This window comes from Eucalyptus grandis, chromosome 10 (genome assembly GCF_016545825.1).
Source record: "Eucalyptus grandis isolate ANBG69807.140 chromosome 10, ASM1654582v1, whole genome shotgun sequence".
In the NCBI taxonomy this organism is placed as follows: domain Eukaryota; kingdom Viridiplantae; phylum Streptophyta; class Magnoliopsida; order Myrtales; family Myrtaceae; genus Eucalyptus; species Eucalyptus grandis.
In genome coordinates this window covers 24,997,536-25,014,764 of record NC_052621.1, presented here as the reverse complement: position 1 = coordinate 25,014,764, position 17,229 = coordinate 24,997,536, and the positions used below count along the sequence as shown (strand labels likewise).

Sequence of the window (17,229 nt, the reverse complement as noted above, 5' to 3'; positions counted from 1 at the left end):
TGAATTTTCTTTACACAAATCTAGGAGGGAATGGATGATCCAAATGGATCTTTCGAGCTCTCATTTGCTTTGAAATTATCTATGTCGTCTTTTGTTTCATCTTCCTCTACTCTGGATAGGTAGGACAAGGCTCCCCATATTTCTTCACTACCTGGGAAAACCTCCTTTCGGACATCTTCACAATTAGTGGAGCACTCAAGCTCAGGAGGCGAAGTAGCGTAATCTATGGTCCGAGGGGAACTGGATTCAGAGACCTCCACTTGCATGTCAGAAGCTATGGAGTATGTGCAGGAATGGCCCGTCCGCTTGTCTAGATCGGCCATACCAAGTGGACTAGACAAATCCTCATCCGTTGCTATGCCATTGGGTACTGAATATTCAAAGGTCTTGTGCACAGAAATGTTTGCCGTATTGGGAAATTGCGAACTGATCAAAACATCGTTCCCATCCTCACTTGTCGCCTGTCCGTCGTTGTCTGATGTTGATATGGAGCTCTGGTCGCCGTCTTCTTCATCGATAGAACCTGATTTTGTGTGGTTTTTGTCTTTAAACACCTTCAGCTCGATGTCCTCGGCACGTTCCTGCTTATCTTCAAGAACTCCTACCCCGCCATTATCATTTTCAGGTTTAGTTTCATGTTCAGCCTGGCCAGAACCCATGCCATAGTCTCTGTGGTACAGAATTTGTTCCACCAGTCTGTCATGATCTCCTTAGCTGGAAAGATAAAAACGACTCCCATAAATTACTGGAAAGTAAACGCATGGATCAAATGAACGCACAAGGACAAATATTAGAAGCGGTCTGACCTGAGAACTTTCTCAATCTCGGGAATAGTGGCTCTCTCAGAGCCCTCTTCTCTGTAACAGAATAAATATCTGCATTCCTGAGATCTTGATCAAGGCTAGTTTCTACGGAGAAAGAGGGCCCTAGGAAGAAGCTCTCATGCCTACAGAAGATGTCCTTAGGCTGACTCGCAAGGAAGTCACTTTGGAAACCCTCCACTGTGAGATTTGGCTTCTCCTCTTGAGGATCATAAGGAAGGTCAAAAGGGTTTCGTGCAGGCAACAGAACTGAAGGAGCTGACCCGGGTATCTGCAAGTCCAGAGCCTCATCCGAGCAAATAGGGGGATCGAAGGGGTTCTTTGAAATCTGAACAGGCGGAATATAACCCGCAGGACCAATGTCCATGTCAAGTAAATTCTCCTGGACCTTTGTTCCCACGAGTTTCCTCGCCCTTCGCTTTGCGATTAGATTCTCCAGTCTCCGGTTCCTTTCTAGCTCGGACAGGCCGAGGTCCATGAGATTCTTCTGATCGTCCTCTGTCCACTCCACAGCCTTGTCCCCATCCTCTTGTGCCTCTTCTTCGTCTTCATATTCTGCTTCTTCCAAGATATCCGCCTCTAACTGGCCCATAACGCCACCTTTATCATCCTTAGAAACTTCAATTTCAGGCTTCGGATCCCCTGACTCTGAGGTTAGCGGGTACTCATTCATATGTTTTAAATCTCTATCTGATTCGTGGGAACTGGAGCTCTCTCCATTACCCAAGGAGCAACACCCGCCCTGAAAATCATTCTCCTTCTCCTTTCTGTCTCCGCCAATCAGACTATCACCGCAAGTCGTAGAAAAAGTCACGCGTTTCACCTCCTTAACACCACCACCTTCAGCATGAGCGTCTTCCCATTTTGTCTTGAAGTTACGGCGTTTGCTCATTTGCGCTCGTATCAACGGCTTCTGGTATTGGTGAGTTGTATTAGTCGCGCCTTCCTCGCCGGACTTCAGCTTTACAGGCGGGATAACGCGGTTCGTTTTCTCGTCTTTGCTGCCACTCGGGATTTGGAGAATTCCAGTTCCATCCCTGGAAAGAACTCGAACAAGAGTAACAGCAGAGAAAGCTATGGGGATACTGATCATGAGAAGCTTGAACACATATGGGAAAAACAGATACAGGAGGAGGAAGAATGAGGCTATCATGGAACCCAGCGGGTGCTTTTGGGCGAATGTATAACCGGCCCTCCAGGATAACGAAAGGATTCCGCGAATACATGCTAGGACCTCCTTCGCTTCAAGCGCCATATTCCTTGGATGTTTGTTCTGCAATATCTGCCTTCTGAGTCTCAGGACAACTTATTATGCAAGAAAGAGGAGCTGCAGTTTTCGGGGAGGGATCGGGAACTACGGCGACATGATGCAAGTTTCCATTGCGAGAATTGATAATGTGAAAGGTGATGGATTCATCAGAGGAGGAACAAGCAGAGAGGATTGGAGGTGGTTGTGATTAGTCTTGGAAACTGGGAATGGGGAAAGACAAAGGATAAGAGAGGGGGCAAAAGCCAAACCCGGCAGATTAAGATCAGCCGGTGGACATTCTTGGTTTGACATTCCAATTTTAGGTACCATCTTTTCCTGGTGGATGGTTTCTGTGAGATCCTTATTTTCAGGAAGTCTTTATCTGTCTGCGCGCCTGGCTACGTGTGTTTCATTTTATTCCAGGATGCTAAAATAGGAGAAAAGAAAAACTAAACAAAGTCACCGATTGCATTGGTGAATGTTTGTGCCTCCAGCATACATCATTTAACTAACATTTTGCAGACTTTTTTTTTTTTTTTGGGTGCAGACCAAATTTTGGATTGCTATCTTATTTTGTCAGCTAAATTCCTTGTTAGGTGAGTTATCAATATTATCATGAATTTACAAACGTCAAATGAATTGGTCATTTTACTGACATCATTGCATTTTACGGTAGTGGCTCGTGAGTTTCTTCTAATACCGTAATTGCCAACGTCCAAATTGATTAAGAAGTTGTTTGACCTCTTTATGATTTTACAAGTGCAGTTAGTAGGCCATAACTGTATAATGAATTTAATGGCATCAAAAGAATTGATAAGTTACGGACGGATTTTAAATTTTACTACTGATGCTATAATAAATTTATTGACAATTTAATTCGTTAACTTCTTTTAGATCTTATAATTGCCGTTGGTAAACTATAATTGATAAAGTAACATAATCTTTTGAGAAATTTATATTTTAAATGTTGATAAATATGATTAAGCTGGATTTTAGGGGTTTTCCAATTTTCTACAAATCTGTCGAAATCTTCTATGTTTTTGATTTTTTTTTATGTATATGACCCTAATCTGAAGACAATTGTTATTTAATAAAAAGAGTATTTAGATGCTTGTTAAATATGTTAGCCGCCAGAGAGATTGACAACCTGAGCTAATGTTTAGATAGGGCGATCATCTATTCATATGCATTTGATATCTCACAGAGAGTAAGCAGTACTGTGTGCTAGGCGTGGCTTGACCTCAACCAGCGATGGTGAGGTGAGCCTCGCTACCGGCTGGCGAGCGACTAGAGGAAAAAGTAATACGGAAAAAATAAAAATAAAATTCAAAAATATTATGAAAAATTGTCGACATCAATACCAAATGTACTACATTAGTAATCGGTCATACCATGTTAGCATCAATTGACAAAATTTGGCGATGAATTAAATTGGCATAAATGCAAAATATTTAAAATTTGATTGGCAAAAAAAAAAAGAAAATGTTTATGACTGAATTGATATAATTATAATAAGTTTATGACTTTTTGAATTCTCTTCTCTTATCTTTTTTTTTTTCCCGATTTATAAGCACTGGTATCTGGAGCCTTCAGCCTCGACTAATCCTAATATGAGCACTATCGGAGCCATAAGGGGGCTCTCCCTGTTTGCTCCATACACAAGGCTTGAACTTGAGACCTTGTTTAAGGAAACCCAAGCTCCTTAGGCCAACGAACGTTTGTTCTCCCCCCTTATCTTTACATAGACTACTAACGGTATCATCAATTTATCAATATCCTAATAAATTAGTAAGTCGCCAACTTCTTTCAATTTTTTTGGTAGGATTAAATACCCTTTCATGTTTCTTTCTTTAGTAAATACTTCATTGAGAATTTAGGGTCCATTTATTTGATGAAAATTGTTTTTAGGAAATTATTAACCAACTATTTAGCATTTGGACGACGGAAAATTAATTGATCTATAATTTTTCTTTTCATGAATCCGAAGCAACAAGCTTAGATTAATAGAAAAACGACCCTTTTAACAAGAAAAAAAAATCACTTTTCCTAAACCAACAAACAGATGAAAACTAATAATTTTCTTTAAAAATAAAATTTATGAAATATATATTTCATTGTCAAGAAGTTCTTAGCTAAATAAATGCATCCTTAAATTCGGTTTGTTTCTTGAAAAATGAACATTTGAGAAATATCTCCCAAAAAATGATCACTTAGACCATTTAAAATAATTAGTCATTTTATTATCAACACTAATTTATATTTGAAAATTTATGAAAATATTTTTATTCATTTATTTTTGTAAGCGATCCAATCAATTATTTTTAGAAAAATACTTTTCAAAACTTCCAATTCCCATAAAATAAACAGTCTTAAGAGTGTGTTGGTTTCAGAAAAGATTTCATGGTAAAGGAAAGTGCTTTCCCCTTTTTTAAGTTAGGCAATCTATTTTCCTCACTTAAAATATACATTTTGCATTGGCCGGTATATGTTAACTGATTATTTTCAACAAACAACATCTAGGAAACTAATTCATGGAAATTTTTTTCACTCAAACCCACCCTGGGAACAAATGATCTATCTATTTCTCCAGTAGTATATATCAGGTCATCCTTCGGATGAACATAACACGCAGATCACAGTCGGACCACGCAAAAATTTCAGCGCTTAACCGTGCATCTTCACACTTTCTAACAATGTGAAGCAGACTCATCCGCACATGAGCAAAGCACGTAAATTAGATCATCATTTGGCTCAAGATTCATAGGATCCGGAGCTGGAGCTTTTTGCTGACACACAGGTCATCGTCGAGATAGACTTTCCTACTGTTCGGGTGTACACAGGATTCGATCTTCGTATCCTCGGAGGCGGAGTTCTTCCTCTTCGATACTCACCGGGAACATGCTCTTGACAAGCCTTGCCAGAGCTCCCAAACATATACGTCGAAGTTAATTATCTCCAAATAAGTAGGCCTCGCGACACTCAAATGATACATAAACAATGGTAAGAAGTTGAAGAAGTCGCGTTACGATATTATAATGAAGGCATGGCCCCCGGTTGGCTTGAGATAAAAAAGACAGGAGAAGATACAGCCTATACTATCTTCAAATTTCAATGAACCTTCTCATAAGGGTGTGGCTATTCAGAAACAGCTACTCAGAGCAGTAGGTAAGCAAGACTAATGATCTCAATGCAAAACTGTGCAAATGAGAATGCTAAATCAGCGAATTATATATGATACACGAAGAACAAATGCCTCTAATTGTCATTGGCTAGCACCATGTTTTGCATAAAAGTTCTTATCAATGGCAAACTTCAAATTTTGCAGGATTTATTTGTGACATTCCAATAAGTTAGCCAGCAGCACATTCTGCAGCTGAACTTACCCAATAAGTTTCTCACTCTACTTTAGGAGCTTGATTTCCCAGCAGTTAAAGATCAAGAGAAATCCAAATGAGAGAAGTCCAACATTTTACATCTCATCTTCTTGTAGAAGATCATTTTTTAGATACAACGACTCACCTTTAGCAAGCTATGATCATTATTTACTTGAGTCCATGATGAGAAAGGATCTATACAAATGTAAACTATTATCAGAAAGTCTCCAATTATCATTTTCCTATTTCTACACTTAACTGGAAATACAAGGAGCGCTCTTTTGAATGGAGGACTGATCACAGGACGTAATGACAGAACACAGAAGAGGAACATATGCACTTGTCATGTGAGAAAGATAAATGCCTAGAGAGCTGTATCTGAGACGGCAAACTTTAGACTGACAGACCAAAGAGAACAAATTGGGCAGAAAAGAATTATGCAGTAAATAACCTTAACTACAACACATTCCATACAATTGAATATCGAAGAATCCGACAAAAAGTTACCACCCTCAGCCAGGTCTGCAGCAATTCCAAATTGCAAAAATGTGCATATGCAATGCAGAGCATAGCTTCAAGGTTATCAGGTCAGGGGAGCTTAAAAATGGTTGAGGGAATCTTGAACTTAGCATCACCCTGATCAGTTCTCATCAGACTCGCCTCCTGCATCAGCAGTGGGTAACCAGTAAGATTAATGAACGAAAAAACCCAATTACACAGAACAACAGAAGTGGATTTATACATTCCTTTTCACCGTCTTTGCAAACAACGACTGTCCACAGTTACTTACATTCCGAGTCTGCATACGATTACCCAAAACTACAAGGACTAGAATTTCATTGTTGATCACCTTGACATCCCTGACAAAAGCATGAAATAGCGATATACGATGACACTACAAGGGCAACGACCAAAAGTCCAGGCAAGAAAAGCTTAAATGCTAGACATGGAACATGGTGTGCTTAACTCAGTACACAGATGTAAGATCTCCGTGATGCAAATGAACAGAATTCCCAAAGCAAAACTTAACACCCTCATCAGTCCTTAACCAAAAGCATATGAAACGAAACGCCATAAAAAATTCCATAATTTCAATCAAAGAATCCCACCAAAATCAAAAGAGTCAAGTGTCTGTACAGAACCTAAGCAAAAAGGCAAAGAAGACTAACCCTCCTCGCCCTCCTCTTCATCTCCATCCTCTTCGCCGTCGCCTTCGGAATCGACCCCATACCTCGCATTCAAGAAATTCACGGCCTCGGGCGTGAGCACCAGCCTGTCCGCATTCAAGATATCGAACAAATTCAGCGTCCGCGGCGTCAGCATCTTGAGGGTCCCGATGTTCCGGCTGGAGAGCTGCACGATGTCCGCGACCTCCGTCATCAGGAACATCGACTTCTCCTTCGGGTCCAACCCCCACCGCCGCATCGCCTCCGCGAAATCCCTCGTCTTCGGCGTCTCGAACTTGTCCCCGAAGTCCTCCACCACCGTGACGCTCCCGGCCGCGCTGCTCAGCGCGGTCGACATCGCGAGCCGCTTCTCCTTCCGGTTGATCTTGATGGACCAGTCCCTCGGCCTGGGGCCGAACACGACGCCCCGCCGGGCCGGAGCGGGGTGGTCTGGGAGCCCCGGCGGGCCCGCCCGGTCTTCTTCTGCGGGTAGGGCTTCCGGCCGCCGCCGCGGACCTCGCCGCGGGTGAGCGTGGAGGCCGTGCCGCGGCGCTTGTTCCGGAGGTCGGTGACGAGGGCCCGGTGCACGACGGCGCGGGCGGTCTCCGGCGGCGCGCTCCGGAGGTCGAGGTACGTCTCGCCGACCTTCTCGCCGGAGAAGTCGAGGATTGGGAGGGTGGTGAGCTCGGCGGCGACGGAGAGGGGCCTCGGGGCGGGTTTCGAGGAACCGGGTCGGGGGAGCGCGGCGGCCTTGAGGGTTCCGCGGGAGGAGGCGGCGAAGAGAGAACAAGAGAGGAAGGAGAGAGAGGTCGGGGAAGCGAAAGTCGCCATTTTTGGGGAGAAGAAGAAGGGAGTTTTTAGTCTCGTCTTATCTGGTTTCCATATCCGTTGGCGAAAGGGGAAGAGATGATGATGATGATTGATGCAGGGCTCGGCTGCTGCTACGCTGTCGTTTCAGTTCTGTCGATCTCCTTTACTTCTTCCTTCTTTTGATTATTGAATACATTGCCCTGAAATTACTTACCAAATAAACACAATTTTATGAAATTCCATGAAATTGGTTGTCACTAACTATATAGCAAATCAGAACGGGCTAGAATGGAATTACAAAATCGATAACTAGAACATGTTGAGCGATGGTGTGGATTGTAAGTGAGTGTTTTATTAGTCATCTTGTTAATTGCCTTCTAGCAAAACATAAAAAACAAAAAAGTCATTTTGTTAATCACCAATACTAATGCCGTCAGATTGATGAGAGTGGCATAATGATGTTATGCGAAATAAGCATTTGTTCATTACAAGTGTATCGGTTTGTAGTTTTTTTTTTATGATATTAATTAATTTAACGAAAATTAACGAAGAGTGAGTTTATCACAAATGTATTATTTTGAGATTGAGATTTTTGATGATAAAAATATTATTTTGTAACAAATTTGTAAATCGTTAACCAATTTAGGGTTTTTGTGGTAGAATTTTTGCTCAGTTGGGGTATTCCTTTGCCTGTGCTATCTTCTGAGGCTGATAAGTTTATTTGGTGTGGCTCGTCTGGTTCCTTTTCGCCTTGCAGCGGTTTCAAATTTAATCGACCAAGGAAAGATCCGGTTAGATGGGCGTCCCTTATATGGGATGGATCCACAGCGCCCCGATACCAGTTCATTCTTTGGCTTATTGTGAAGAAGCGTCTCCCCACCTAGGTTATGCTTCTATCCTATGGCCGAATTGACTATAGTGTTTGTGCATTCTGCAGCGAAGTACCCGATTCCATAGACCATCTCTTCTTTGGTTGTCGTACCTCGGCTTCTCTGGCCTTTTTCTGGGCTGCCAGGTGCAACCTACCGTGGAAAAATCGGTGCTGGAATGAGGTGCTTCCTTGGGCTTTGAAGTTCCTTACGGGTAACGATTTCTACCACAAGATAGCTCGGTTTTCATTTGGAGCCCTTTGTCACCTCATATGGAAGAAGAGAAATGCAATACTATTCAGGGGTGAATCCTTGGTGGTCCCTGCACTCAAAAATCACCTCCTTAAGGTGGTAAGAGACAAAGCTGTCACTTATAGTAATGTTTTCCCTTCACCGAGGAACAGAAGACTTCAAAGAGGCTGGGGTTTAGATCCTGGGATTTTCTATAGTGATGCTCTTCCTTAGAAAGATTTGTTCCCGTCTTCTTTTCTGCTCCCGCATTCTCATTATAGTCTGGAGGTTTGGCAGGATTAGGAGTCGGTTCTCTAGTTGGTGCTGGTTGTATCTTTCTTGCGGGTTGTTCCCTTGTCCCTTTTACAACGGATCCCCTTCACTTTTGCCTTGGCTAAGAGTGTAGGTTATGGATCCGTTCTTTGTACATTGGCAATCTCTTTTATATTATTATTACCTTTACCAAAAAAAAAAAAAATATTAATTTAATGTGGTACTTAAATTTTTAGCAAATATTCAAATTAGTCCCTAAATTATATAAAAAAATGTTTAATGTTGTTCTTGAACTAAAATTAACGAAATGATAACATTTAATATTTTTATATAATTAAGGATAATTTGAAGATTTATAAAAATTGAGAGACCACATTGAGTAAATACATAACATGTTTGATTAATGTGCAAGCATCGTATCGAATAAACTAAAAGTATATAATCATATTTTCAGATTGAGTCAAAATTTCGGAATCATTTCTATTATAATTCCAATCAATGTATTTTCTCCGTTTCCGGGGATGAGGATTGGGCGTGTCAAAGTGTGCTTTATCCGTGCACGTCTCATCGTCCCCGCCGCCCCTGACCTTACACCGTCGCGCGAAGTCTCTTTCTTCGTCTCTCCGTTCGATCGATCCCGTCCGTTTTCCTCCGACCACCCCCATTTCCGAAACCCTAGCAAGCTCCATCTCCATCATCTTCTTCATCTTCATCTTCTTGGTCCTCCGGGAAGCACTCGGATCGTTCAGCCCCGCAGATGTCGCGCGAGGAGCCCGGCGTCTACCACGAGCGGCAGAGGCTGCAGTTCTGCCTCTTGCACTCCCTCAACAACCTCTTCCAGGTACGTCCGCCGCCGCGTTTTCGCCTCTTCACGCTCGAACCGGATTGGGTCGATCGCGGTTTCCCCGGCCCCCATGTTGAATGCCCTGTTTTTCTTGCTTCATTCTCTCGCCAATCAGAGGAAGGACGCGTTCACTCGCGAGAGCTTGGACCTGATCGCCGACAGGCTCGTCCTCGACGACCCCGACAAGCAGAGGTGGACCCCGCTGTCGCTGCTGTTCAAGCCCCACCACAACGCGCTCACCGGGAACTACGACGTCAACGTTCTCATCGCCGCCCTGGAAGGCGAGGGCAAGCGGGTGGCGTGGCACGACCATCGCAGCGGAGCCGCCGGGATCGGTCTGGAGGATCCGGACGGCAAATTGATGGGCCTTGTGCTCAATGTTCCGGTCAGGAGGTACGCCGGGCTCTGGCGGAGTAGGCATTGGGTCGCGGTTAGGAAGGTCGAGGGCGTTTGGTATAATTTGGACAGCGATCTCGACGGGCCTTTTGCTTTTCAAAGATTAGAAGAAGTTAGGGAGTTCTTGGATCATGTTATGGCCAATGGTGGGGAAGTCTTGCTGGTCCTGAACGATGACCATTGAGTTAGGGAAGTTTGGTTGGTTCTTGTTGTATAAAATTGATTCACACAGTGTAGATAGGATACACAGTGCTTCTTTTTAGCTTTGTGTTGGATTTGGTTTCAGATAAAGATCCGCTTTGTATCTGGTCCACAGTGAAATTTCCGAAATGAATGCTTAGCCTCTGAAGATTTCTTGGTTTGCCAGTGTCGCCGACAGTTTCTTTATCTCTTTGAAATTGTCTATCAATTTTTTGATGTGTTTTTGGGAAGCCAAGTAGAATTGCAGTGAGAATGTGTAGGTGCAGATGGACTGTTTTACAGACTTGCAGTTGCAGCCTTTATTTGTCGGTGAGACTTGCTTGGACACGGGTCAAGATAGACTGCTCGATCCCATTCGTTAATCAAGTGGGTGTCACATGGATTCCCAAAGAAATTAATGGCTGCGACCACTCATGGTCCACGCAAGTCCTTTCTCTATTTGATGGGATTCGGTTACTGATGGCTTTGTGCTTGCATTGGTGACATACCTAACCGGAAGACATGTCTTGTTCACTGAAATTTTCCAGTTCAAATCGATATTAAGAATTTTTTAAGAAGCATTGCTATTGGTTATGTTTGCCTTTTCTAATTGAACTTGCTGCTGGCGGTAAGTCGAGAAAAAGTGTTGAGGTTTAGTAGGAATCGCTCTTGAGCCATGCCAAATGAGTTGGATCTGAAAGCAGCTCATTGCAGAATTGCTGCTCTGCCTGGTCGGTGCAATGCCTGCAGATTTCTTAAAATGAAATAGTCGGCTGTGCCTGGTCAAATTGTCTTCGATGCCCTGCATATATATCTCTTTCTGAAGAGAGTTGCCTACCACAGCATTCGTGTTGGCGGTTGGCACTAACACCTGAACAAAGAAGGAAATGAATATAGTAAAGCGGTGATTCTTGTTCGTCTGGAAGAATTGGAATTGAAATTGCGAAGTTGGTGATTCCCCCATTCTGGGTAAGAAAGAGGCAAAACTCATTTGAGGCGAGTTAGGCCAAGCCGAGAAGCATTGTCAGTCGAGTCCTTTTATTAGACGATGCAACTTAATGGAAATGACTCCCGTCAATGGAAGCAGTCTTGAGAAACATGTGTGAAAGGAGTGACCCTGGATCCTCTGCATGTACTGGAAGCACAAGACTTCCTATTTGGAGTTGTCACGAATTCTGAATACTTCCTGCCAGCTGTTGTGCTGGGCAATTTGATTTTTTTATGAGAGCACAAGACATCGTTCTTGGAGTTCTCATGAGTTCTGAATTCTTTCCTACTAGATATTCTGCTAGGCAATTTCAATTTTCTGTTATGAAAATGGTCTTTCAAGTCTTAATGCAAATGTTCTGTTTTTCTCTTTCTTGTGAATTATCTATCAGTTATTCGTAAGATACGAGTGTGTACTAGATTTTCATCTAGCATGTTGCGAAGCTGTTGAATTGATATTTGATCAATGATTACCGGAAAATCATAATCATAGAGTGGAGGACCTTCTTTCTGTTTTAGTTTTTGAGAGAATGACGTTGTCATATCACAGCTGTTCGATATGTCTTCTTCGCAAGACCCATTTCATCGGCATGCTGTCAGTTCGAGTCAAGGAAACTTTTGTCCTCGTGTTTGGGAACTCATCTGGTTGTGTTTTTCTTTCCCACGAACTTCACACCCATCCCTCTTGACATGTAATTTGTTTTCTTGGTAATCAAAATCTCTTGATTCTCTTGTAAGTGTGGCCCTCCGATAGACCCGAAAAGAAGGGACAAAAGTGAGGAAATGCATGAATGTGCAGGAACGAAAAGCGGCCATTGTTCATCTGTAGCCTTTGGAAGTGTCAATGTTTCTAGATTTTTATATGTTGCATCCACCTTGACAATCATAACCCAAAGAGAATCCTTCTGCTCAAAGAAACGCTGATGGGGATGGGGCTGTGGAGTGTTTCCTAATCAAACATTTAGTGGAACACTTTTATTGACCCTCTGGCCCGTTCACTTGGAAAACTATAGTGGAAGTTATGAACAGCAAAAAGAGCTTGAGCAGTTCTTTAGCTAAAGGAGCAAAAAGCGCCACTCAGACAGACGTTAAAGAGAGAAGGTGTGCTATCTGGTGTAGGGTGTCAATTTCTTATGCTTGCTTTTCCTGAAAGTGATTCCTCAGCTGAACTAGAGTTTGTGCTTACAGGGTCGATCGTATTAATTAACGAAAATTGCACTCGTGTGGATAGTCTAGTCATCTCAAACCTGTACTAGAAAAAGGGGTGACCCCACATGACCATTAACATTTTTAATTGGGGTCTTTCGTTTGTCTGTAGCTTTGTGAAGTGCGATCTGGCCTGGTTGAGCAATTAAGATTTGTAGGGCAGGGTAGCATTCCTGAGGGAATTATGATGGCGGTGATGCCTTTGTTAGGGCCTTTGTTGTTTAACCAAATCATTGAAATTTCAAGAATTTCTTTCCTTGAAGCCATAGTATTTTCGGAAGTCACATTTTTGAAAAGCCGTAATCGTGGCTCTTCGCTTATGAAGGGGGAGCTGTCTCTCTGGAATCACAGGAAAGTGAGAACATCCCCCGTTTTTAGTTGACTAAAAGAAAAGTCTGCCTCTCTCTAGGTACTTGAACATTTATTTCGAAAATGAGTTTGGGATTAATCTTTAATGCACAAAGCAATGTGGAAAAGGTTCTTGGTCAAGCCATGATGCTGACTATTAGCTACCACTCGCCGCCCCTATTTGACAAGTTTCACTGCCCAAGTGCACATTGCGAATCACGCCCTCGCACGAGTACACTGAATAGTGGAACGAGTGTTTCAGTTCACACCGATCTCTCTATAAAACTTTGGTCTTTGGTACCTTTTCCATCAACCCCACCCCACCCCACCCCACCCCTCCCTCCCTCCCTCCCTCCCTCTAGTTCTTGCCTTTCTTCATTTTCTTGAGGTAAAGCAAGCTGTTTGAAGGATGTCGACAAGAGGAAACAGCAGATTGAGTCAAAGGGAAGAAACCAAGAGGCCGGTGATTAACCATCACAGGCACAGGCATAAACCGACTGGCAAAGTTGCTGGAAGAAGGTGGTGCACCGCCACCACGGGAAACTGCTGTGTTAGAGTGCCTGCAAGGCTAGAATCTTCGAAGCTTTTGAAGCATCTTAGAGAGAAAGTGTTAGCAGCTCTACGGCTGGTGTCGATGAGAAAGAGAGCAACTAAGATCTCTTCCTCAGTCAACTCAAAACCATCCGCAGCTTCTTTCGATTCACAAAGAACTGAAGCTGTCGAGGACTGCATCAATTACATCAATTCATCATCTGCATCGTCATCATCTTCGACATCGTCATCGTTGTTGTCGTCTTCTTCTTCTTATAGTACAGTAACTAATACAATCACCACTCAGCCACCACCGCCACCGCCGCTGCCTAGTCCTCCTCCTCAGCCAATTTCGAATTCCAAACCAAAAGATTCTGCTACTCAGCCTACATCTTCACTGCCGCCGCTGCCGCCGCCACCGCCGCCGCCGCCACTACTTTACCGCCGCCACTGCCACCACTTAACCATTGTCCTCATCCACAATTGAATTTTGAATCAGAAGGATCTGTAACCCAGCCTCAACCTTCACCACCGCCACCACCTACCTCTTGTCTTCAGCCAAAGTTGAATTCTGAATCAGAAGGTTCTGCAATCCTGCCTCCATCTCCACCACCACCACCACTGCCACCGCCGCCTAGCCATTGTCCTCAGCCTAGACTGAATTCCAAATCAGGATATTCTGCAATGCCGCTTCCACCTTCACTTTCACCACCACCACCTAGCCATTGTCCTCAGCCTAGACTGAATTACAAATCAGGAGATTCTGCAATGCCGCCTCCACCTTTACCACCACCACCACCTCCGCCACCATCACCACCAACACCACCACCTAGCTTTTACAAACCAGAAGGTACTGCCACCCCACCTCCACAAACACCACATATGCCACGACCACGTATTCCTCCTCCGGAGACAAAATCAAAAACCCAGTCAGTAGGTTCTGCTGCTACTCCACCTCTGCCCCCACTGCCGCCACCACAACCTCATCTTCCTCCTCATCCAAGATCGAACCCAAATCAGCAGTTTATGTTGGGGTTAGTTAAAACATCAGAGTTCTGCTCAAATCTTCCTTCTGCTAAGAAGACTTGAGCACATTGGTCTTGCGAGGCAAAATTATGAATGTCTTCTTTGCTGGTGGCAATACAATGTACAATATGTTGTTGCTTTGTTCTGTAAGCTGTGCACTAAATAGTTTGATTGCTTACATATGTTTGCAAATGTAAACTCTTGGAGATGTACGCAAGCGGCATTAAAGTTATTAAATATTGAGAATCAGAACATCAAATCAATTAGGAAACAGAAATTCAGTACTCTTAAGAGAGTAAATGTCTCTTCAAAGCACCAGCAATAGAGCATAGCCTTAAAGTGAAGGTGAGGTTCGAGCTTCTCCCTTTCATTTCTACTTATTGAGCTTTGGCAATTGCGGGTATTCTGGTTTTTCCGGTGTGATCTTTCTATGGACAGGTCGGCGTGCCACTTCCCTCCCTTCTCTGTTCTCAGTTGAATATTTCCTCTTACATATGTTGTGAAGAATCGATGAAGAATCTAGGAGAAGTGAAGATAGATACATGTGCTCCATCGAAACTTGTGGCCTTTTTCTGTTTGGCTCTGTCAAATATAGGTTCCGACTGATCCTCACACATTCATTATGCTGATATTCCCACTTGATGGGTGAAATTTGCATGATACTAGCATTCCAAGTAATTATGCTATGACTTTTTCTAGAATTTTCACCAAATTACAGAAAAATAATTTAAAAGAAAGGAGTGGTAATGACCATTGATTTGAGCATTTGGCTCATAACACTGTTATGTGAGTGTAAGATAGTCAACTAATCTGAAAGGTGCTGATCCTGAAGAGAAATGCATGAAAGTACAGTAATGCTAGTTGTGCTGAGATTACTGCACAAAATTTGACATGTTATGTGAAAGGATGGAACTTATCAGATTCTTGAACATGATTTACTCATTGATCTATCTACTTATGGCTATCACATTACTATATAAACCAATTAAGTGAATCAATTTAGATGTATACAGCATAATCTAATCCGGTCTAAATTTATTCCACTACCATCTCCCCGCTCCTCTCTCTTTCTTTGTGTGTGAGTGCACGCGCACACCCATGTATGCACCCTGAGTCAAATGATGCTTGAAGTTGAATGCAACCACTTGCATGGTGGCAGATGGAGGGGGCGCGCAACCCCAAGAAAGGGCGAGCGGGGGCAGGGGTGTGGTGTGACAGCGAGATGGGTGCGGTGGTGGCGAAAGCACACGAAAGAGAAAGAGGGGGTATGTTTGGGTTAATGTTTTAAGGTAGAATTCTCTAAATTAGTTACCTTTTAATCATTTAAGATAATTGGTTTCCGGTTACCCTCATTGTAAAAATCTCTATGTTTTGGTCATATTAGAATTGTCCTTTTAGACATGATTGTAGGACATGATTATCATCGTAAATAATCTTTATTTTTTGGTCTGGTTTGAATACCGAAACTTGAAGGACACAAGCATGACCTGCAAACATCAATCGTCACTTATAATAATGGGAGTGCTATTCTAGCCGGATATTATGTAAGAGAGATTGTTACATGATCTCACACTATAACATCTCTTTTTGTCCACTCGATCTAATCATCACATTAGCATTCTTTTAATAAAGTAAAGAAATCCCTAACTCGCTTGATAGGCTACAATTGACTTGATTGGACAGAAGGCGTGCACTTTGAAGACGCCTAGGAAAATATGCATTATAGCAGCACGATATTCTAGTGCCATTGCGTCGACATATTTGGAAACGGCTGAGGCATGCAAACCATCACACACTTCCCCTCAATTCTTTTCTTCTCCCCCGAATAGCAAGAAATCAACTGGTTTGGCTTATCCAGAATGAATTTAAACAGCCTTTAGAAAGACTTCAGAGTAAGTAAATACAGACTTGAAGTAAATCTAGTACAGAGATGATTGAACTGAATAAGGTTCATGAATCGATTTTCACCGGAAATCAAGTGGCCAAGCCAAGTGGTTGTCGGGTCCGTCCTCAACATCCTCATTTCTTGGCGAAGAGGCCGCCGAAGCCGCCGAAGCCACCCTTCTTCTTCGGTGGCATGGCGACCGTGTTCTTGCTGCCGGTGCCGCTGCCGGTGCCGTTCTTCCCCTCCACTTTCTTGAGAATCGGGTCGGTCTCCAGGAGCTGGTCCTCCTTCGCCAAGCCCCCCAGGATCCAGTCCAGCAGCCCCTTCTCCTCCTTGCTCCCGCCAGCGCCTTTCGCTGCGGTGGCGGCGAACACCCTCCCGGCGGTCGGAGCAAAACTACGGCGGTCAAGGAAGCCATCTCCTAAAGGCCTTTCCCTTCTCCTCCTCCTGTTTCTCTCTCTCTCTCTCTCTCTCTCGCTTTGCTTATTAGAGGTCGCTAATGTGTGGGAATGGTGTGAGGGCGGCGTGCGATAATTATATCTGCATGCTCCTGCTCATCGATTTTCAGCCGTGCGATGATCGAACCAGAGCTGAGTGGAGCGTTCCCAGCACAAGACCTCCACAAGTGGCTTATCTTCATTCTCCAAGAGTTTCCTCGATCAGTAATTTATTTCTCCCTCTTTTTTTTCTTCCTTTTTCTTGGGGGAGGAAAAAACATGCAGCTGGAGAGTCCTTGTCAGCAGGTGTGGTTGGAAATTCGACACATGGAAGGACCATAATCCATCCGCTTATCCGACCGATTGGGCCGTATTTTCTGTAGTTCTGCACAGGCCCATAGGCTCCCGCACGAGGAGGACGAGGCTGCCCGTTTCTGTCCGAGGCAAGAACGTCCCGTTTCTTCAATACTCTCAATGGACGAGGAAGGAAGGAAGAGCGACTGCTCGTCCCTTGGTCGGACGCATCCGGCTTACACAAGCCATTGGATTCTCTAGGACTCGAGTGAAGGCACACGAGCGGTGACTTACGTGCATTG

General features: G+C 43.5%; 3 protein-coding genes across 3 annotated transcripts; 1 reads left to right on the top strand and 2 right to left on the bottom strand.

Annotated features, from left to right (window-relative positions):
* Nucleotides 1-20: 20 nt before the first annotated feature.
* On the bottom strand, nt 21-2,076 carry LOC120288776. The gene is made up of 2 exons (XM_039302930.1): nt 807-2,076; nt 21-709 (listed from the first exon to the last, which is right to left on the bottom strand). Exons 1-2 carry the CDS (start codon nt 2,074-2,076, stop codon nt 21-23), a joined length of 1,959 nt encoding a protein of 652 aa, XP_039158864.1.
* Nucleotides 2,077-5,625: 3,549 nt separating this feature from the next.
* On the bottom strand, nt 5,626-7,512 carry LOC120288929 (50S ribosomal protein L4, chloroplastic-like). The gene is given in 3 exon segments (XM_039303206.1): nt 5,626-6,107; nt 6,614-7,039; nt 7,042-7,512. Coding segments are annotated over 3 exon segments (849 nt in total). The 5' UTR covers nt 7,442-7,512; the 3' UTR covers nt 5,626-6,084.
* A 1,796-nt stretch (nt 7,513-9,308) lies between these two features.
* On the top strand, nt 9,309-10,399 carry LOC120289076 (josephin-like protein). Its single transcript, XM_039303605.1, has 2 exons — nt 9,309-9,634; nt 9,753-10,399. The coding sequence occupies exons 1-2, from the start codon at nt 9,551-9,553 to the stop codon at nt 10,215-10,217; spliced, it is 549 nt and encodes a 182-aa protein (XP_039159539.1). The 5' UTR covers nt 9,309-9,550; the 3' UTR covers nt 10,218-10,399.
* Nucleotides 10,400-17,229: the final 6,830 nt, after the last annotated feature.

Coding starts and splice junctions, on each gene's coding strand:
- LOC120288776 (XM_039302930.1), bottom strand. CDS start 2,076: ATGGCGCTTGAAGCGAAGGAGGTCCTAGCATGTATTCGCGGAATCCTT. Junction 710..806: donor GAGATTGAGAAAGTTCTCAG/GTCAGACCGCTT, acceptor TTTCCAGCTAAG/GAGATCATGACAGACTGGTG.
- LOC120289076 (XM_039303605.1), top strand. CDS start 9,551: ATGTCGCGCGAGGAGCCCGGCGTCTACCACGAGCGGCAGAGGCTGCAG. Junction 9,635..9,752: donor CCCTCAACAACCTCTTCCAG/GTACGTCCGCCG, acceptor CTCGCCAATCAG/AGGAAGGACGCGTTCACTCG.